We start from the raw sequence: 22,737 nt of genomic DNA, 5'->3' as shown, positions 1-22,737 counted from the left end.
AATTCAGTTAAAAAATGCGCTCAAGAACCTCAAAATACCGAAAATTTTGGGGCACCCTTATATGGGGGCTATGCGAAAAAATGAACCGTTATTTATAATTTTTGGTAGGGAGATTTACTACCCAATAAGAACACAAAGTACCAAATTTCAGCGAATTCGGTCGAAAAAGGCGATCAAAACCCCCAAAATAGCGAAAATTGGGGGTGCCCTTATATGGGGGCTTTCCGAAAAAATTGACCTTTATTTATAATGTTTGGTAGGGAGATTTGCTACCCAATAAGAACTCAAAGTACAAAATTTCAGCGAATTCAGTTAAAAAATGCGCTGAAGAACCTCAAAATACCGAAAATTTGGGGGTACCCTTATATGGGGGCTATGCGAAAAAATGAACCGCTATTTATAATTTTGGGTAGGGAGATTTACTACCCAATAAGAACACAAAGTACCAAATTTCAGCGAATTCGGTCGAAAAATGCGATCAAAACCCCCAAAATACCGAAAATTGGGGGTAATCTTATATGGGGGCTATCCGAAAAAATGGACCTTTATTTATAATTTTTGGTAGGGAGATTTGCTACCCAATAAGAACTCAAAGTACAAAATTTCAGCGAATTCAGTTAAAAAACGCGCTCAAGAACCTCAAAATACCGAAAATTTTGGGGTACCCTTATATGGGAGCTATGCCTAAACGTAGACCGATTTTCTCCAATTTCAATAGGGTTCGTCCTTGGGCCAATTAAGTGACCTGTGCCAAATTTCATCCAAATCGGATCATAAATGCGACCTGTACTTTGTTAACAAAAATACATGGACGGACGGACGGATAGACGGACATGCATAAATCGACTCAGAAAGTGATTCTATGCATATTCTCAAAAGGAACCGTGGGTCTATCTAGATTATTTTTGCCTGTTACAAACATATGCACAAAGACATAATACCCTGTACCACAGTGTGGTGAAGGGTATAAAAACCAGTGAGCGGAGCAGTATAGTCGGACGGGGCCGACCATACGATACCCACACAACTACCACCGAGTTCTAACTTTCGGATGTTTACTCCGAGCCTAGGCAATATTTCGTGATATTTGTACCCTCTTGCCCGATTAGAGGTCAACATCACCACTTCCTTACACTGACATATTTTCCGAATATTACTAATATTCAGTACAGCCCTTTTAATTACTTGCCCCGATTCCCATCACTGTGAGCTGTATGGTGATGTTCGGCCTATAATTGTGGCCTATAAATCGACTCGAAAAAATACATAAAATTAAGTTTTCGATCCACTTCTTCCCAAAATTATTATCAGATCATCACCGAACATTATAGGCTTTGTCCTTGGCAATAACTGGAACTTCGTGGAACAATTCAAACCGATCCGTGCTATTTTTCTGCTCTGTAGTGTGGAAATGGGTTACTAAATAATATCTAAATACGTAAGCACTTGTAAATATTTAAGTGTAACTCCCACATCCGAGTACATACGACAATTTAATTGGTAGCAATTTAAAGGCCAACCACTACTCTGGGATATACTATCAACTTTTCGTGTATATTTCTTTCAGGAGTAAATATATACGGCATAGAATACAAATTTTATAATTTTTCAAACCAAAGTCAGGGTCCATTTGACCCGCTAAATATTGACCAATCTTTATCAAAACAGGCATGCATATTCTTTGGCCCAATCCCCTTCTCCATGTAAAAATTCTAGATGTTTGGGACATAATTGCGGCCTCTGGAGCGACCGACAAAAATTATGTATTTGGTCCATTTCATCCCCTAAATAATAAAAACCTTTGTATGGGAGGTATACCAAATATTGGTCCGATCTATCTAGTATTTTGTCAGTTGCTTTACAGACATAATTAGATAAAAATTGCCAATTTTCATTGACTTTGGTTGGAATTAAAGATTTTATGGTCAAAAAGGATAAAAGTCTCAAGACCCACTATATGGGAGGTATACCAAAACTTGGTCCCTGCAAAAGTCCGATTTTATGTTAATGGAGCACCAAAGAAATTCGTGCAAATCGGAATATATAAAGGGGATCTTCCGATTTGCACGAATTTGTGCATATCGTACTGAATTAATGATATGTGCTAAGTTTCGTTAAATCGGTTCAGATTTAGATATAGCTCCAATATATATTTTCGTTCGATTTAATGTAAATTGTCCACTAAAGACTAAAAGTTTGACCGACGGCCACACAATCTTGTACAATGTACTGAAGTTACTATAACCTTTCGTGTGTCAAGTTTTCTTGACATTAGTTCAGATTTACATATAGCTCCTATATATACTTTCGTCCGTGGCAAGTTGCGTTGAAATCGGTTTAGATTTAAATATATCATATATAACTTCGACCTATTCATGTTTATTGTACACCAAATAATCAATGGGTGCCTGATTGATATTTCGTTTTAAACAGCGTGTGCAAAGTTAGCTTTAAATATATTTACAAAATTAAGAATAGGTTGCAGAATGGCATGTGTTGGGATCGATGTTAGTCGATTTACTTATAGATAAAGATCACATATTTAAGGGGACCCCCCCCCCATTCTCGGGGTCAAAATTTTTGTTGATATAATTCGAATCTACACTGATTAAAGAATGTCTCTACAAAATTTCAAGTGAAAATCTTAAGAACTCTTGAAGATATAGCCGATTCATTGTGTCAGCATCAAGTGACGGCTGAAGGGCTTCTCAAACTTTAAACGCGTTTTTCTCTAAACATTTTTTTGCGAATGGCGGGCCCGATAATTCAAAAACTAATAATCCAATCGGTTCCAAATTTTGCAACGTTTCTCTGGGAGTGTATAGCTATCGTATGAACTAGGATAAAGCCAATCAGTGAAGATCTTACTTATTTTTTAACTTGGTTTTTGGTAAAAAATCGGCGATTTTCCAAAAATATTTTTTCAAAGGTCCGCAATTTTGTTAATTTTAGAGCGAAGTCAATAATCCTAGTTCATACGAGAGCCAGACGTTTACCCTTTCTAACACCGTTGGCATTTTCGGATTCCGATGTTCCAGTGAGGAGTTATCATGCCCGCCATCAAAAATAAGGACTTTTATTTAATTACAAAAAACAATAACAAAACAATAACAAAAATTTGTTGTAAATTATTTTTCTTCTCTTTTAAATCTTCAAATATATATGTGCAAAGTTACAAACCTTAACAAGCATTGGTATTGATTTACCAGCCCATTGAAAATCTTGAAAAATTAAAATCGAGAATGGGTGGGGTTCCCTTAAACTTCACCGGAGTCTTTGTATTTCTATATTCTTTAGTAAGACCATTTCCACACTGGAGGGAGGAAATGTCGAGCTGATGGCTAGGAAATTTCGGTTTAGATTCCGGTTGTGACCAAAGACGATGCCTGTAATATTTGGTGATGATCAGATGATATTACGGCGATGAAATGGAAATAAAACTGTATTTTTGTCTATCTATTGCCCTAGACGCAACAATTACATGGCTTACATTCTTGGTCAGCGTAAAATTCTATGACGATTTAGCCATGTCCGTCTGTCTGTTTTAATTACTCTATCCTCCAAACGAAATGAGTTAGATCGCCAAAACTTTGCACAGAGTCATCTTTTGTCTGCAAGTTCGAAGATGGGTATATCGTTCCCAGAGTACACCCCAATTTTCGGTATTTTGGGGTTCTTGATTTTCAACAGTATTCGCTGAAATTTGGTACATTGGGTTCTTATTAGGTACCAAGTTTCCCCACTAAAAATTATAAGTAGAGGTCAAATTTTTCTGATATATATATCGGTACCCTAAAATGTTCGGCTTTAAGGGGTTTGACCGCATTTTTCGACCGAATAGTACTTTTGGTTCTAATTGGGTAGCAATCTCTCCACTAAAATTTATAAATATAGCCCAACATTTTCGGGTAGCCCCCATATAAGAGTACTTTAGGGTTCTTAAGGGCGTTTTTAAAAATTCAAATTCTACTTTAAAAAAATATTCAACTTCCACACTATGGCGAAATGTTTTGTACGGCTGTATTACCCAAATACGTCGAGTCCAATCACTTGGCGAGCTAAGCAAATTCGAGAACTTAACTTGAAAAGTTATAAAATGTGTCCAATTTTTTTATACTCTTATTGAAATTTCATATTTCCTTTATGCTTTGTTTATTATTTCAACAAATGAAAAAAACTAAAATACGTTCTGTCATAGTTGAATTTTTTCAACTTTGAAAATTCGTACTTCGGTGTATTTCGGTAACATTCATATAAATGTGTCCTACTTTTGTGGTGAAAAACGACGAACGAGCTAGTTGAATTTTAGGTAGGGCTGTTATACGTCCAAAGTTACAAACCATGACAAGATTTGGAATTCATTTACCGGCCCATGGAAAATCTTGAAAATTTAAAATCGGTAATGGTTGGAGTTCTCTTAAATACTTTTTTGGTCATAACTGATTACTAAGCATTTATCAAAGACAACTTTATGATCGTCCACACTACCGATGGAAACCTTATCATGTCGAGCCCCCCACCATTTGGGCCCCTTTGACTAATGTACTAGTATTTTGTTGTGCCCCATCAAGTATTGCATACTAACATTGTTTGGCGCTAATGTAAATCATTATTACATCTCATTTCCGTTAGAAGGAAATCATTCATTTCCTTAACGTGCTGAATGTTCACACCCGCTTAATACATTTATTCTAGAGTCTATAAAACATTTGTGGGTGGAAAATTTTGAAGTTATCTTAGAGGGGGAAGGAAAGATTTTCACTTAAAAAAAGAAATCAAGTACTTATGCTATATTCTAAATGTGTGTGTTTGTTGTGTGCGTGTTTGTGCTTTTTGGTTGCGACCGTACGTACACACCGACAAGTGAAAACTCTTGTGTTCAACTTGGGTATATTTCCGTTTCCTTTTGTTACCTTTAGTGCCGTATCTTGACTTGCAGAGTGAAAAGAAAAATCTACTTCTTCAGGAGGATATGAATCAAATGAAAATTATATACAATTCATGCATAAACACCCTCTTCAAAAGTCATCGCCGTCGTCATTATCATCCGGAGTGCCGCTACAACAATCACTTCATTGGTATGAATAAACAGAGAAATTGAATGACTTTCTAGTTTGGCATAGTCATTTACCCGTTAATATATTTTGATGAAATGAAGAATAGAAATATTTATCTGATTTAAATGTAATTTTTCAATTGTGGTAATTTTGATTTCATTCTTGGTAAGAATTTTTACTTATGATTTCCTAAATGTGTTAATAACGAAAATAAATAAATAAATATTTCCTACTAATTATAAATATGTAGAAATTGCCATGGTACTGCATGTATAATAGAGTATTAAGTCACAATTCACCACTATGTATATTAAACAGGACTTATTAATATGAAATTTTTATGAAATAAAATATCTGATATTTATCTAAATGTGAATCTACCTAGATCTATCCATAAAGTATGTAAATTGACTTCAAACAAATATTGGGCTATGTCTGTACTTCTAGAAAATGCAACTACGTAATTCTATGCTCAATTTTGTAAATTGTGCATAATTTGATGTCAATCTGACTACATGAGGAGTTTGATGTCCAATTTACTTGAAATCGGGGGAAAATATATATGGAAGCTCTACCCAAATATTAAGCGATTTCAAACAAACATGTCACAGATTAGGTTATAGTAATTTCAGAATGTTTTGTTTCTATCAGCCTATTGGTTCCTTGGTGCGTCAATTACTTAAAATCAATCTATAATAAAAGGGAGCTATATGTAAATCTAGACCGATGTTCATGAAACAAGGCAGACATCACTCTAGGCTCAATTCAGTACGGTATGCCAAATTTCGTGCAAATCGAAAGATATATAGCGACTTTGATGCACCATTTACATGAAATCGGACGAAACTATATATGGGAGCTATATCTAAATCTTGACCGATTTTCACGAAACAAGGCAGACATCACTCTACGCTCAACCCAGTACGTTATGCCAAATTTCGTGCAAATCGAAAGATATATAGCGACATGAAATCGGACGAAACTATATATGGGAGCTATATCTAAATCGGGACCGATTTTCTCGAAACTTGGCAGACATCATTCTAGGCTCATTTCAGTACGTTATGCCAAATTTCGTGCAACTCGAAAAATATATTGGGACTTTAGCTCCATATATACATGAAATCCGGAAACTATATAAATGGTATACCAAAGTCGCTAGATATCATTCGATTTGCTCGAAATTCGGTATAGCATCACTGAATTAATTCAGTACGTGTATGTAAAATTTCGTGCAAAATTTTAATATAGATATATATATTTTGGTGCACCATTTACATAAAATCGGCACCAAAGTATATATGGTTGAGCTATATCTAAATCGGTTCGATTTTCACGAAACTTGGCTGACATAATTCTAGACCTAAATGATTAGGCTGTACCAAATTTCGTGCAAATCGAAAGATATATAGAACGGTCCCTATATATTACATTATATACATTTTACATTAAATCGGTTAAATATATATATGGGAGCTGTATCTAAATCTGAACCGATTTTTCCCAATTTCAATAGGGTTCGTTCTTGGGCCGAATTAAGTGACCTATGCCAAATTTATATATCATTCTTTATCAAAGTCCCTAAAATTTAACATGCACAGACAGACAATCGGACAACATGCATAAATCGACTTAGATATATTCTATGCATATTTTAGTAAAGGAACCATGTGTCTATATCGTTTTCTTTAGCCTGTTACAAACATATGCACAAACACATAATACCCTGTACCACAGTGTAGTGAAGGGTATAAATATATAGAAGTTGCCATAGCTCTAAATCTATAATAGAGTATTAACATACAATGCTGGAAATATTCACACTTTTTACAGGAAAAAAAAAATTAAAAGGCAGACATCTCCACTCTTGGGTGGATTTAACATAAGGACAAAAAGCCCATGACGGTAGTTACATTTTATAAGGAATTTTTCTTTGGTTACTCTTGTAATTTTTCATTGATGTTTTGATTTATAATTCTGATATACTTTTAGTTTATATAAATAATTGCATTCTTATCAAAATTAATGACTAATGACTATATATTATCTTTTTGGTTTTTCTACAACACCCCACTTGTACAATAATAAATTCTGAAAATTGACTTTATGGTTCATTGCGAGCCGTAACATAAATGAATAGATTAGTCAAAAAACATATGACCAAAAATTGGATATATGAAAATCTTTATAATAAAAACCAATCCATCATAGTTTTCCCACAAAATAAATAATATCCCAGGATTACACATCACTGAGAAAAATTGAATATTTCCAGAATTATGTGTTTTGGGTTCTGAACAAAATATAAACAGTTTTGAATGACCTTAGGCTAGGTTAGGTTGTTGATACCATTTATATGCCTTACATCACACTGTAATAAATATACCCTATTATGCTTTTGTACATATGGTTGTAACGTGCAAAAGGAAACGTGACTGATCTTGACTAACACAGTCGGTTAAGACATGTGTCCATCTGTCCATTATAATTTGTAAATACGATATAGAACATAGTTATAGATCATTAGTGACGAAATTTTACATGTAAGTTCGGGGTGGGCCAAAAAAGGCCCCTATTGTTTTTGGCTATGATCGGATGAAATGTACCAAAACATTATTTTTGTCTGTTTTTCTGTTTGTCCTAAAGACCACAAGTACTAACATTAAAATATTTTACATGGGGAAAGGGATTTGCCCAAGGAACCATCACGGATCTTTTCAGGGCACTCGGTCAATATTTAGCAGTTCAAATTTTGTGTACAAAATTCGGATCCTATGGCGTATATATACTCCTGAATAAGATATACCGGAGAAGGGAATATTATATCAAATAGCAATGACCGACTGACTCATTCTGATATAGCTTAGTATCACCACTACCACACTTGATGACATAAATATCGTGCAACATCTATAGCTTTTAACAGGTCAAATAGACACGAACATTTGTGTGAAAATGACAAAATTCGAATTCTATGGCATGCATTTTTACACCTGAATAACATAGACCGTTGTGTGGAGTTATACGTAAATATTCCGATCTGCTCATTCTGATATAGCTTAGTATCACCACTATCACACTAGAGGACATAAATATCGTGCTGATCGCTATGCAATTTAACATGAAGTTCCGGTTATGGTCAAGGACATCAGCTGTAGCTTTTGGTGGTGATCAGATGATATTTAGGGGATTAAATACAGCAGTTTTAGTAGCAGGACACTGGCAAAACTGAGAAAAGGCCGCTAAACCTTTAAGTATTGACTTCTCGTCTTTGAGGACCCAACATAAAATATGCATAGAATCAAATTCTAAGTCCATTTATTTTTTGCATGTCTGTCTGTCTATATTAAATTGTAAATAAAGACCAGGTAGCATTTATGATCCGAATTGGATGAAATTTGACCAAGCTATTTTATTTGGCTCAAGAACGAACCCTATTGAAATCGGGCAAAATCTAACTAAAAATTTTAAACTTATATTTCGAATGAATTCCCAAACACTCTACATCGCTTAAAAGAAAAACCGGTTAATTGAAAATATGTATAAGAGAAAGACTTTTTGTTGTAAAAACACAATTATATATGAAACGAGCACCGTTTAAAACAAAAAAAAATAATTTTTTGTAAATTTTATTTTTTAAAAATTTGTTTGTGCAACCATAAAATTATGTTGCACATTTTTCCAACCATCCAAGAAAAAGCCTACGAAATAAATAAGGCAAGTATCTTTAAAATGTGTTCAGATTTAGATATAGCTCACATACATATTTTTGTCCGATTAAAAAAAAATGGTGCACTAAAGACCCAAAGTTAAGTCATTTGGATGTTAGTATAATCTAATGTGTGGAAAGTTTCGCTGAAATCTGTACAAATGAATATAGCTCCAATGTATATTCCATGCGATTTTGCCCAACATGTGTAAAGTTTTATTAAAAGAGGTTCTGATTAAGATATAGCTCTCATATATATATATATATATATATATATATATATTTTCGACCGATTTTAAGTAAATAGTGCACCAAACTCCTCATAAGTGTCATATTGAAACGAAATGTTGCGAAATGTTTTATTGAAATTGGTGCGGATGCAGACATAATTCGCTGAAATTTGGTACATTGGTACACTTTTGGAAATTTGGAACACTTTTTCTGGTAGCGCCCATATAAGGTTACCCCTCGATTTTTAGTTTTTGTGGGGGTTTGACCGGACTTTTCATCGAATTGCCTGTAATTTTGTATTTTGAGTTCTTAATAGGTACCAAATCTCTCTATAAAAAAATTTATATATTTGTCCCTTTTTTCGGGTAGCCCCCATATATACACTCCGATTTTCGGTATTTTGTGGTTCTTGAGCGCGGTTTTCAGCCGAATTCGCTGTAATTTGGTATTTTGTAGTCGTATATGGTAACAAATCTCACTACCAAAAAATATTAATATTCGCCCCCTTTTAGGGGTAGTCCCTATATAACCCCCTTTTATACCCTCCACCATAGTATGGAGGGTATATTAGTTTTGTTTTTCCGTTTGTAACGCATCGAAATAATCATTTCCGACCCTATAAAGTATATATTCTTAATCAGCGTAAAATTCTATGACGATTTATGCATGTCCGTCTGTTGTAATCACTCTAGCGTCTAAACGAATTGAGATAGATCGCCGAAATTTTGCATAGAGTCGTCTTTTGTCTGCAGGCAGGTTCGAAGATGGGATATATCGGTCCACGTTTAGGCATAGCTATCAAATAAGGGTACCCCCCAATTTTCGGTATTTTGAGGTTCTTGATCTCGTTTTACAACCGAATTCGCTGAAATTTGGTACTTTGAGTTCTTATTGGGTAGCAAAGGTCCCCACCAAAAATTATAAATATAGGTTAATTTTTTCGGATAGCCCCCATATAAGGGTACCCCCAATTTTCGGTATTTTGGGGATCTTGAGCGCATTTTTTAACCGAATTCGCTGAAATTTGGTACATTTGGTTCTTATTTAGTACCAAATATCTACGCAAAAAATTAAAAACATAGGTCCACTTTTTCTGATAGCCCCCATATAAGGGTACCCCCAAATTTTTGGTATTTTGAAGTTCTTGAGTGCGTTTTTCCACCGAATTCTCTGAAATTTGGTACTTTGAGTTCTTATTGGGTAGCAAATGTCCCCACCAAAAATTATAAATATAGGTTAATTTTTTCGGATAGCCCCCATATAAGGGTACCCCCAATTTTCGGTATTTTGGGGATCTTGAGCGCATTTTTCAACCGAATTCGCTAAAATTTGGTACATTTGGTTCTTATTTAGTACCAAATATCTACGCAAAAAATTATAAACATAGGTCCACTTTTTCTGATAGCCCCCATATAAGGGTACCCCCAAATTTTCGGTATTTTGAAGTTCTTGAGTGCGTTTTTCCACCGAATTCTCTGAAAGTTGTTACTTTGAGTTCTTAATGAGTAGCAAATGTTCCCACAAAAAATTATAAATTTAGGTTCATTTTTCCGGATATCCCCCATATAAGGGTACCCCCAATTTTCGTATTTTGGGGATCTTGAGCGCGTTTTTCATCCGAATTCGCTGAAATTTGGTACATTTGGTTCTTATTTAGTACCAAATATCTACACAAAAAATTGTAAACATAGGTCCACTTTTTCTGATAGCCCCCATATAAGGGTACACCCAATTTTCGGTATTTTGGGGTTCTTGAGCACAGTTTTCAACCGAATTCGCTGTAATTTGGTATTTTGTAGTCGTATATGGTAACAAATCTCCCTACCAAAAATATTAATATTCACCCCCTTTTAGAGGTAGTCCCCATATAACCCCCTTTTTTATATTAAAATAGTTAGCGGATTTTTTCCGTGTATTGGGCTTATCCCATATAGCTGTATTCCACCATAGTAGGGGGGATATTCGGTAGACGAAATTTTAAGTTCATACCCCACATAGTATGGAATTCTAAAACGATTTAGTCGATTTAGCCATATGTTGTAATAATTTTTCTCTCGGAGGATATCGACATAAAAACTAAAACGTGAGGTTTGAGAATGAACTGTATCGACCCGCATTTAGGACCAGGTCCTATATAAAACATCCTACCTATTTAATATTTAGCGTGATGGACGGTATTGGGATTCAAAACTAAAATATTAGCTTGGAACTTGAGCTACATCGGCCCTTAATTAGGCCTAACCCCTTATATAATGAAAACACCAAGTAGTTGCTAATTCCTACACAATGTTGTCAATATTGGTCCCGCTTTAGTATGCCTCATATATAATATTGCCCTCTAAATTGGAGTATTTTCAGCATTTTATACACATGTTTCACCGTACCATGCGTTAATAATATATGTCAACATTTTAGGGTTTTGAGATTTTAGGAAAACCCCCATTGAAATTGCTGAATTTTCTATTTGGTTTACAACAATCGATTGGTAGAATTGTAGTTATATGTATGTTCCCTATGTTTTCATTTCAAAAATTTGTCAATATTTCTATGGTGGAGGGTATCCAAAGTTCGGCCCGGCCGAACTTAACGCTTTTTCACTTGTTTATATTAAAATTGTTAAAAGATTTTTTCCGTTTTTTGGGGTTACCTCCATATACCCGTATTCCACCATAGTATGGGGGATATGCTTTACTCGAAATTGTCAGTTTATTCCCTAAATAGTATGGAATTGTATGATGATTTAGTCGATTTATCCATCTGTTGTAATCATTTTTCCTTTGGAGGACATAGATATAACAAAAATTGGTCAGGTTTGAGAATGACTATATATGCCCCATATAACTTTGTCCTCTAAATTGCAGTATTTTGAGAATTTAATACAAATGTTTCATCTTATCATGCGTTCAATTCAAATTGCTGAAATTTGTATTTGGTCTACATTATGGCTTGCAACAATCGATTGGTAAAATTGTCGTTATAGGTCCACTTTTTGGTATGTTCCCCATATTTTCATTTCTCGTAACTGTACGTATTCCTATGGTGGGGGGTATCCAAAGTTCGGCCCGGCCGAACTTAACGCTTTTTTTTACATTTTACTTACTGTTTTAAATGTAGGGTAACAAAAACCAGTAAGGAAAGTAGTAAAGTCGGACTGAGCCGACTATATGATACCCTTCACCACTTTGGGGATATTCTACATATGTATCCTTACAGATGTCGTCTTTTCGAAGGAACATATCAATCAAGCACCCATTGATTATTTGGTTTACAATCAACATGAATAGGTCGAAGTTATATATAAATCTGAACCGATTTCGAGGAAACTTGGCCGAGATTATTTTATATTAATTTCAGCACGTTTTGCCAATCGGCCTTTCTATGGGTCTGTAGTACACCATTTACTTAAAATCGGACGAAAGTATATATATATATATATATATATATGAGTTAAATGTAAATCTGAACCAATTTCAAGAAAACTTGACACACGAAAGGTTATAGTAACATCAGTACATTGTACAAAATTGTATGCGGGTCGGTCAATCTTTGGGTCTTGAGTGCACAATTTACATTACATCGGACGAAAATATATATTGGAGCTATATCTAAATCTGAACCGATTTTCATGAAACTTAGCACACATTATTTTGGATCCAATTCAGTACCCTATGCCAAACTTCGTGCAAATCGAAAGATATATAAGGACTTTTGTGCTTCATTTACCTTAAATCGGACGAAACCATATATGGGAGATATATCTAAATCTGGACCGATTTTCACGAAACATGGCACACATCGTTCTGCACCTAATTCAGTATTCTATGCCAAATTTCGTGGAAATCAAATAATATATAGGGACTTTGGAGACCGATTTATCTTAAATCGGACGAAAATATATATGGGAGCTATATCTAAATCTAGACCGATTTTCACGAAACTTAGCACACATCATTCTTGACCTAATTCAGTACCCTATGCCAAATTTCGTGCAAATCGAAAGATATATAGGGACTTCGGTGCACCATTTACCTTAAATCGGACGAAACTATATATGGGAGCTATATCTAAATCTGAACCGATTTTCTCGAAACTTAGCACACATCATTTTTGACCTAATTCAGTACTCTACGCCAAATTTCGTGAAAATCGAAAGATATATAGGGACTTCTGTGCACCATTTACCTTAAATCGGACGAAACTATATATGGGAGCTATATCTAAATCTGAACCGATTTTCTCGAAACTTGGAACACGTCATTATTGACCTAATTCAGTACTTTATGCCAAATTTCGTGCAAATCGAAAGATATATAGGGACTTTGGTGTCCATTTACCTTAAATCGGACGAATGTATATATGGTAGCTATATCTAAATCTGGACCGATTTTCACGAAACTTGGCACACATCATTCTGGACCCAAGTCAGTACCCTATGCCAAATTTCGTGCAAATCCAAGATATATAGTGACTTTGGTGCATCATTTACCTTAAATCGGACGAAACTATATATGGGATCTATATATAAATCTGAACCGATTTTCACGAAATTTAAAACACATCGTTCTAGAATTATATTAGTACGCTGTGCCAAATTTCGTGCAAATCGAAGGATATATAGGGACTTTGGTGCACTATATACCTAAAATCGGACGGAAAAATGCGTCTAAACCTAAATATAATATTGCGAACACAATCGTCAATAAGCTGTCATAGAAGTGTATTCTGATCAAGAACATATGTATATCTTATGGAATGTCCCACGAATATTTCGAAGTATTGCAATCACTTCATATTATGGTGGAAGGTACAAATATACCAAGTAGCACAGTTTGGTGTAGAGAATAAAATATATTAAAAATTTTAAATCTAACAAATATTTGTAGTCACTTAACAATAGTATCCCATACATATACAATCTATAATGTGTTTTGTTTGAATTAGCCACTATTATAACATCAGTTCATAATAATGACAATAATCCTAAACCCTATTCATATTATTTTTTTCCCATATAATCACAGCCAATTGTTTTGTTTACATTTTTAAATGTAGGTTAACTCAATCAACAACAGCAATATATATTTAATTTTCGATTGAAAATCGAAAAAAATTCAAATTATTACGAGTACTTTCGTTAATTTCATAAGTTGACTCAAAAAGTGATCCTAAGTGCCTCAGTGTGGTGTAGGGTATAAATATGTCATTAACAAACATATTAATTTATTAAAATAATCCAATCCAAACATATATTTATAATCAGTTAACAATAGTATCATTTAAAAATATCTATAAACTATTTTGTTTGAAATAATCACTAAGATAACATCAGATCAGAAAAATTGCAATATTCCTAAACTGTAATCATATTATTTATCTTCTTCGAAAAATCTCAGACAATGGTATAATAGTATTTGTTTATCTTTTTCTAAATATATGCTAACAACAATTTATATTTAATTTTCAATTGAACTTTGAATCTTCATGATAGTTTTCAGTATTTTATTGTTATGGCTTTTAGACCAATTGCCTTATCAATGATGTAGGTGGACTCGGCCCATCTTTTAAAAACATCGATTATACGGATTGTAAAAAAAATTCCTACATTTTGTATTAATTTTACCATGGATTAAAAAAAATACACAAAACCTCGTCCAATATTTATGGAGTACATTTGCAACAAAATATTGCCAATTTTGTTCAAAAACAACCAGCAGTCTGGACATAATGACACAGTTATTTATTATTCCCCTAATTAATTTTGCTATAAACAAAGTCTAAACATAGTAACAGTAGCACCCACCCACCCCACTGACCAAGAACGTGATATTCACATGTATCGTGTGCTATTAATACTCGACACGTTTTATAAAAACAATAGGAAAACCACAGCCAACCATATTTGATAAGTGCTAACTTAATGTCACACCCTCAAAATACTACTTTCTTATCTCGGTCATAAAATTGTAGAATAATTTTATAAATGAATGTTTTCACGTTTCTTATTTCAAAGGTATAACAATAATTGGTAAAATAATCAATGTTTTCCACCACAAACAGCAAATGTATTTGCTTCAGCATTTTATGACTTTATAATCGATAAGTTTATTATGTTTCATTCGATCCGACTTGGTAGGTTTGTTTTCCTGTTTAGTGAAATGTTCGGAAAATTATGTTGACATAGATTAGTAAACTAGACATAGTGCATTTTAGCGTTTCTTGAAATATGCTGTTGGCAACTGGTACAACAAATGTTTCCATTATTCATTAAGAAGGTTAAAAACGCTGGAGAGTTCTAGAACATGGGAATATCTAAGTGCGCTAGTTCAGAATTTCGGATATGCTTTTCAACCGGATTAGCTGGTTTTTAGTACTTTGTGTTCACAGTGGGTAACACATATTCCTTTTATAAAATAAAGATATTGATCTCCTCTTCGGGGTAGTCCGGATATAACCATACCCCCAGTATTTTCGGTATTTTTTTGGAGCTTAGGTACATTTGTATACCCTTCACTACACTGTGGTCTTTGCTAATATGTTTGTAACAGGCAAAAGGAAACGAGATAGACACATAGTTCCTTTTGAGAATAACTTTTAAGTCGATTTATGCATGTCCGTCCGTCCGTCTGTTAAATTGTAAGCAAAGTACAGGTCGCATTTATGATCCGAATTGGATGAAATTTTGCACAGGTCACTTATTTGGCCCAAGGAAGCGCCCTATTCAAATTGGGAAAAATCGGTTCAGATTTATATATAGCTCCTATATATTTTTTCGTCCGATTTAAGGTAAATGGTGTACCAAAGTCCCCATATATCTTTCGATTTGCACGAAATTTGGTACAGCGTACTTAATTAGGTCTAGAATGGTGTGTGTTAGATTTCCTGAAAATTGACCCAGATTTTGATATAGCTCCCATATTCGGCATAAAGTACTAAATTAAGTCTACAGTGATGTGTATTAAGTTTCATGAAAATCGGTTCAGATTTAGATATAGCTCCCATATAAATTTTCGTCCAATTTTATGTAAATGGTGCACCAAACTCCCAATATTTTGCACACCGTACTGAGAGAAGTCCAGGTTGATGTCGGTGATGTTTTGTCGATATCGGTTTACAGTTAGATATAGCTCCCATATATAGTTTCGTCTGATTTTAGGTAAATGTTGCACCACACTCCTAATATTTGTCCGACTGAGACAACATTTTGCACAGCGCACTGAATTACGTTCAGATCGATGTTTAGTTGAAATCGATTCAGATTAAAATATTGCTCCATTATATATTTTCGTTCGATTTTTATACTCTTCACCACATTGTGGTACAGGGTATTATGTCCTTGTGCATATGTTTGTAACAGGCAAAAGGAATCGAGATAGACCCATGGTTCCTTTTGAGAATATGCATAGAATCACTTTCTGGGTCGATGTATGCATGTACGTTCGTCTGTCTGTCCGTTCGTCCGTCCTTGAATTTTTGTGAACAAAGTACAGGTCGCATTTATGATCCGATTTGGATGAAATATTGCACATGTCACTTATTTGGCCCAAGGACGAACCCTATTGTAATTGGAGAAAATCGGTTAAGAATTAGATATAGCTCCCATATATAGTTTTATCCGATTTCAGGTAAATGGAGTACAAAGAGTCAAATTTAGGCCGATTGGCACAAAATTTTGCACAGCGTACTGAATTAGGTCCAAATTGATGTATGCAGAGCTTTGTTTTCTCCGATTTTATGTAAATCGTGCAACATACTATCGATATTTGTCCGATTGAGACAAAATTTTGCACAGAGTATTGAATTAGGTCTAAATTGATGCATGTCAAGTTTGGTATTGGATTTTGTGTCGAGATAAATTTTGGATAACGTACTGAGTTGTAGCATAGAAAATGGAGGATGCCACGATTGCTCAAATAAGTCCATTTATATATTGATCTTTTACATATTTTGCTCGTTGATTGACATTCAATATTTCATAAATTCGGATTGGTACCCAAGTTGTGGTTAAGGGTACCATATAGTCGGTCCCGTCCGACTTTTGAACTTTCCTTACTGGTTTTAACCAAGTGGTTGTAATTTGGTATTTAAGATTTCCATTTGGTACGAAATCTACCTACTAAAGAATACTAGAGTTGGGTAGTTCCGGAACGAACTAGTTCGTTGGAACTATTCCGAGAAAGGAACGATCGGAACTAGTTCCAGCTCATTAATTAATATAGTTCTTTTTTCTGATCTCGTTCCTTTTTGATCTCAATCTTTTTTCTTTTCCTTTTTTCTCGTTCTTTTTATCTGACTCGTTCCTTTATTCCCATATTTTCCAAAGGAACTATAAAGAGCATGGATCAAAATGGATATGGATCAAAAGAACTATATGGAGCAAAGGAGCTATATATGAAAAAAAAACAAAAAACGAAAAAAAAAACGATGAAAGAGAGAAATTCAAAGGAACTATCTATGAGTCGGAACTATATGGAGCAAAGGAACTATTTGGAGCAAAGGAACTGTATGGAGTAAAGGAACTATATGGAGCAAAGGAACTATATAGAAAAAACGAAAAAAAAAACAAAAAGAATGATGATAGAGAGAGATTCAAAGGAACTATATAGGAGTCGGAATTTTATGGAGCAAAAAACTATTTGGAGCAAAGGAACTGTATAAAGTAAAGAAACAGTATGGGGTAAAGGAACTACATTAAGGAACTAGTTCCTTTACAAAAAGGAACTAGAAAGATCGATCCGCTAAGTGAACTAGATTGCCCAACTATAAACAATACCACTTTTGGTGTAGCCCCAATATAACGGCCCCCCAAATATCTGGGGGGTACCGAATAAATTATTGGACTCAGTGATGGTGTAGAGTTTCATATGGTCGCCCCATTCCGAAAAAGTATGTTCATGTAAATAAGCAGAATTGTCGATTTTGGCGATAAGCATTGCAAAAGCTACAAATGCATCCACAAAAAGGAACTACTTTTTAAATAATCGTAACGTAACCTCTAAGTGAACTTAGAATTGCCCAAGCATATTTGAATACTTTTTTAAATCGTGGAATTGTATAAACGTATACCTGAACCAGAACCGATTTTCATCCTCAAAAGTAAACATTGCATCAATTGGCATAATACACTGTATATACCATATATATACCACAGGTTGAGGATGTTGAGGATGGGTAGGGTAATAATTCTTTTTTAGGGATTTGTTATCCTATGCGATACCACATTAAAATAATACGATTGAAAAGTGCCAAAACTCCTCGCCATACCGAAATGTTGGGGTATTTTTGATTGAGTAAACAATTTTTTTCATTTGTTCATAATGTTGTAGCCGCCTTACAATGGTATAGCTTAATGTTCGGTACTTTTAAGTGTCATCAATTGGGTATTTAATTTCCTTATAAATAAACTTCAAGTAAAAAATCCAAAAAGTTTTGAACTTGACGATGTTTCTATTTCTATTAATTTGTATATTTATTTTTTTCGAACCAGTTTCGCAATGTACACCGTTGTTTCAAAATGTGAACCAAAGTTAATGTAGCTATCTCCCACCCTTCCAAATATAAACATAATCGTAAAATTTGAATATAAATAGTTTTTTTGTCTTGGTAGACATATAATTATCAGTTTTTTAATTGTTTTACAATTTTATAAATTGTTAAAACCTGCACATATTTCTTAGCCTATGAGAATAGTTATTTTTTCTTACGTCCTAATTTTTTACGTTGAAGTGGTTACACATTCATCTCTTCATCACACATTGTGAGTCCATCACCAATGCAAGCTGCATAGGCCATCAAGTGAGGAATGGTATTTTGTTGCAAAACACCGTTGAATAAATGAGCAAAAGGACCTGAAGCAAAAACACCAACATCATCACCCGAATGATGACCAGAGTACGATTTTATATAGCTGGGATAAATGGTTTCAATATTGCGTGGAATTTTTTCCAAGTCCATACGTTTACCATTTTCGTCCATATACTGATCACGACCCAATGGATAGCTGAGTGTGGAATACTTAAGACCATCAGCTGCGACATCGTTTGGATTTAAGCCCAATATGGATGAACCACGACCGGGATAACCATTTATAGTTAAACCATGACCGTGATCGGCTGTGACAACAATTAGTGTCTCTTCGGGGTTTGTCATGTCGCGGGCTAGCTGAATTGCCTTTTCAAATTCCAAAGTCTCGTCCAAAGACATGGCCGCCTTATTTTCATGATGGGCATTATCGATGTTGCCACCTTCAATAAATACGAAATAACCCTGTTCGTTGCGCTGCAATAGTTTCAAAGCTGTCTCCGTCATTTCAGATAATGAAGGTTGGGATTTATCAGCCACAGCTTGATAGTCCATTAATTTCGAATGGAAGATACCCATAATGTGAGAAACTTTAGTGGTGTTTACATTCAAGAGTTCATCGCGATTTGTAACCAAGGCACCATCTGGATGCATGATCTGCCAAGTGTCAAGGAGATTTTTACCATCTTCACGTATGCCATTATTGCCATGGGCATCTTTGACTGTGTTTGGCAAAAATTTGGCCATACCACCGCCCATCATAACATTGAAGTTACGTCCGGGCTCTTGCAGCACAAGTTGTTGGGCCATATCTAGGCATGTGTTGGGATCTTGGCCATAGGCCTTTACATCAGTATCACTTTCGTATAAACGATTGGCAACATGGGCATAAGTACCAGCAGGACTGGCATGGGTCAATGTGGTTGTGGTGACGAAACCAGTTGCTTTACCGGCTTTTTGAGCCCATACAGCAATCGATGAGACATGATTAGCTTGATCCATACTGGCACTGCAGTTGTTATATTCCACATTGGCGCTAACACCGATGGTTACACTATTTGCTTTTACACCACACAAATATGCCGTGGCAGTACAGGCCGAATCGGGAACTTGGGCATTGGCACAATATGTCTAAAATAAAACAATAAAAGTAAGATCCTTCAATTTCTTTATTCACCAAATAATCGACTTACTTTGCTCAATCCAATATGAGGGAATTTTTCAAAACTCAAGGCATCTTCTTCGCCATTGCGATTTTTACGTTGACCTTTGAGTATGCGAGCAGCTGTCACTGTAGACAAGGACATTCCATCGCCCAGGAACATAATAATATTCTTGGCTTTATTAACATTCAGTTTTTGTTTTTCTACAGCCTTCAGTACTTCACTCCTTGCCAAGTTCCGCCAAAATTCCGGATCTTTTTCTTCTTCAGGTGTTGTTTTGTTTACGCCCATATTTTCCACGACAATTGTATTTCTTGTATTCGCTGTTTGACCTGCTAAATGTTGTGGATTATGGAAATTGGAGTCGTCTATAATGCCTCCGTGGACCAAGGTTATGGTCAGGGATACAATGAATATTTTCAAAAAGTAATTTGCCATTTTCTTGGATTGATGTGGTACCAAGTTAAAGTTGGCTTTGAAATATTCTTAGTGACTACTGAGTTAGCTGATCGAAATTTTGGTATTTATACTAAAATTGATATTTGATCGTAAACAAATTTTCCTATCATATGCTCTCACACCTTAAAAATTTAAAGAGAGCCTATTGTTTAGTTTTAAATGAAAGTAGTACAAGAAATATTGTCGTGTATGTGATTGGATTCAGATAAGCTAATATTCATAAATATCGAATGATAGGGCGGAGTCTTTCACAGATTGTTGGCTATTTGGAACCGATTGTGATTATATTTCGTTAATTCGTTAAAAAGCGAAAAACTTTTTCTAATTACTTATCGCCTACACCGATTAGAACGAGGTAAATAATTTGAGGGTTTCTTTTAGCATGTAGGCCAACATTGAGCGGTTAAATTAACATTATAATTTAATACGGCAGGCCATATCATGTTAATAAAAACATATTTTTTTAACAAAATTATAATAATCAAACAATATTAACAAATAGCTATACCCTACACAACTATGTTGTCAGGTTATTATAGCTTTGTACAGCCCCACCTTTAAGTATACCGATCGTCATATATCGACTAGCTGAGTTGATCCAGACATGTCTGTCCGCTCGTCTGTCCATTATAACTTGTAAACACGACACAGTTATGGACCAATCTTCACGAAATGTTGCATGTAGGATGGGTTCTGGCCAATGAAGACCCCTATTGTTTATTTATACCCTTCACCACACTGTGGTACAGGGTATTATGTCTTTGTACATATGTTTGTAACAGGCAAAAGGAAACGAGATAGACACATGATTCCTTTTGAGAATATGAATAGAATCATTTTCTATGTCGATTTATACATGTTCGATCGGCTGTCCGTCTGTCTGTCCATGTTAAATTGTAAACCAGGTACAGGTCGCATTTTTGATTCGAATTGGATGAAATTTGCCACTGCTCATTTATTTGGCGCAAGGACGAACCCTTTTGAAATTGGGAAAAAAATTGGTTTAGATTTAGATATAGCTCCCATATATATTTTCGTCCGATTTTAGGTGAATGACGCAACAAAGTCCCTATATATACTTCGATATGCACAAAATTTTGTACCGAGTACTGAATTAAGTCTAGATTGATGTGTGATAAATTTCGTAAAAATCGGTTCAGATTTAGATATAGCTCCCATATATATTTTCGTCCGATTTTATGTAAATCGTGGACCAAAGTGTCTATATATCCTTCGATTTGCATGAAATTTGGCACAGCGTACTTAATTAAGTCTAGAAAGATGTATGTCCAATTTCGTAAAAATCGGTTCAGATTTAGGTATAGCTCCCATATATATTTTCGTCCGATTTTAGGTAAATGACGCAACAAAGTCCCTATATATACTTCGATATGCACGAAATTTTGTACCGAGTACTGAATTAAGTCTAGATTGATGTGTGATAAATTTCGTGAAAATCGGTCCAGATTTAGATATAGCTCCCATATATATTTTCGTCCGATTTTAGGTAAATGGTACACCAAAGTCCCTAAATATGCTGCGATTTGCACGAAATTTGGCATAGCGTACTGAATTAAGTCTAGAAATATGTATGTCCAATTTCGTAAAAATCGGTTCAGATTTAGGTATAGCTCCCATATATATTTTCGTCCAATTTTAGGTATATAGTGCACCAAAATCCATATATATATATCCCTTGATTAGCACGAAATTTGGTATAGCGTACTGAATTAAGTCTAGAAAGATGTGTGTTAAATTTCGTAAAAATCGGTTCAGATATAGATATAGCTCCCATATATATTTTCGCTTTTAGGTAAATGTTGCACCATATATATTTGGCATAGAGTACTGAATTAAGTCTAGAAAGATGTGTGTTCAATTTTAAAATTCGGTTCAAATAGATATAGCTCCCATATATATTTTCATAAATCCTTCGATTTGCACGAAATTTGGCATAGCGTACTGAATTAAGTCTAGAGAGATGTGTGTTAAATTTCGTATCAATGGGTTCAGAGTTAGATATAGCTCCCATATATATGTTCGTACTATTTTATGTAAATGGTGCACCAAAGTCCCTATATATCCTTCGATTTGCACGAAATTTGGATTTATAAGTAAATGAAGAGCTCAAAATGTGGGCGAATGCACCAAACATACTGAAATAAGTGTAACCTAACATGTGACAGGTTTCGGTGAAATTGGTTTTTAATTATCTCAGATAATAAAAAAAAACATGTCAGTTATCTAGAAAAGGTACTAGGAAATCCCCCTAACATTACTTCAAACTGAGTTATTATAATTCGGGGTAAATGTTGCAGCA

General features: G+C 34.7%; 1 protein-coding gene across 1 annotated transcript; it reads right to left on the bottom strand.

The window, feature by feature from the left end:
- Positions 1–18,723: 18,723 nt before the first annotated feature.
- On the bottom strand, positions 18,724–20,258 carry LOC133334321 (membrane-bound alkaline phosphatase-like). Its single transcript, XM_061542612.1, has 2 exons — positions 19,989–20,258; positions 18,724–19,926 (listed from the first exon to the last, which is right to left on the bottom strand). The coding sequence occupies exons 1-2, from the start codon at positions 20,247–20,249 to the stop codon at positions 18,724–18,726; spliced, it is 1,464 nt and encodes a 487-aa protein (XP_061398596.1). The 5' UTR covers positions 20,250–20,258.
- Between the last annotated feature and the right edge of the window lie 2,479 nt (positions 20,259–22,737).

This window comes from Musca vetustissima, unplaced genomic scaffold (genome assembly GCF_032173495.1).
Source record: "Musca vetustissima isolate MV318-11 ecotype Yass unplaced genomic scaffold, APGP_CSIRO_Mvet_v1 utg11950, whole genome shotgun sequence".
Lineage (NCBI taxonomy): Eukaryota > Metazoa > Arthropoda > Insecta > Diptera > Muscidae > Musca > Musca vetustissima.
This window is presented reverse-complemented; position numbering and strand designations above follow the sequence as displayed.

Excerpts from the sequence above, each read along its gene's own strand:
- LOC133334321 (XM_061542612.1), bottom strand. The coding sequence starts at position 20,249 with ATGGGCGTAAACAAAACAACACCTGAAGAAGAAAAAGATCCGGAATTT. Across the intron at positions 19,927-19,988 it reads CTCATATTGGATTGAGCAAA|ACATATTGTGCCAATGCCCA; the intron begins GTAAGTCGATTA and ends GTTTTATTTTAG.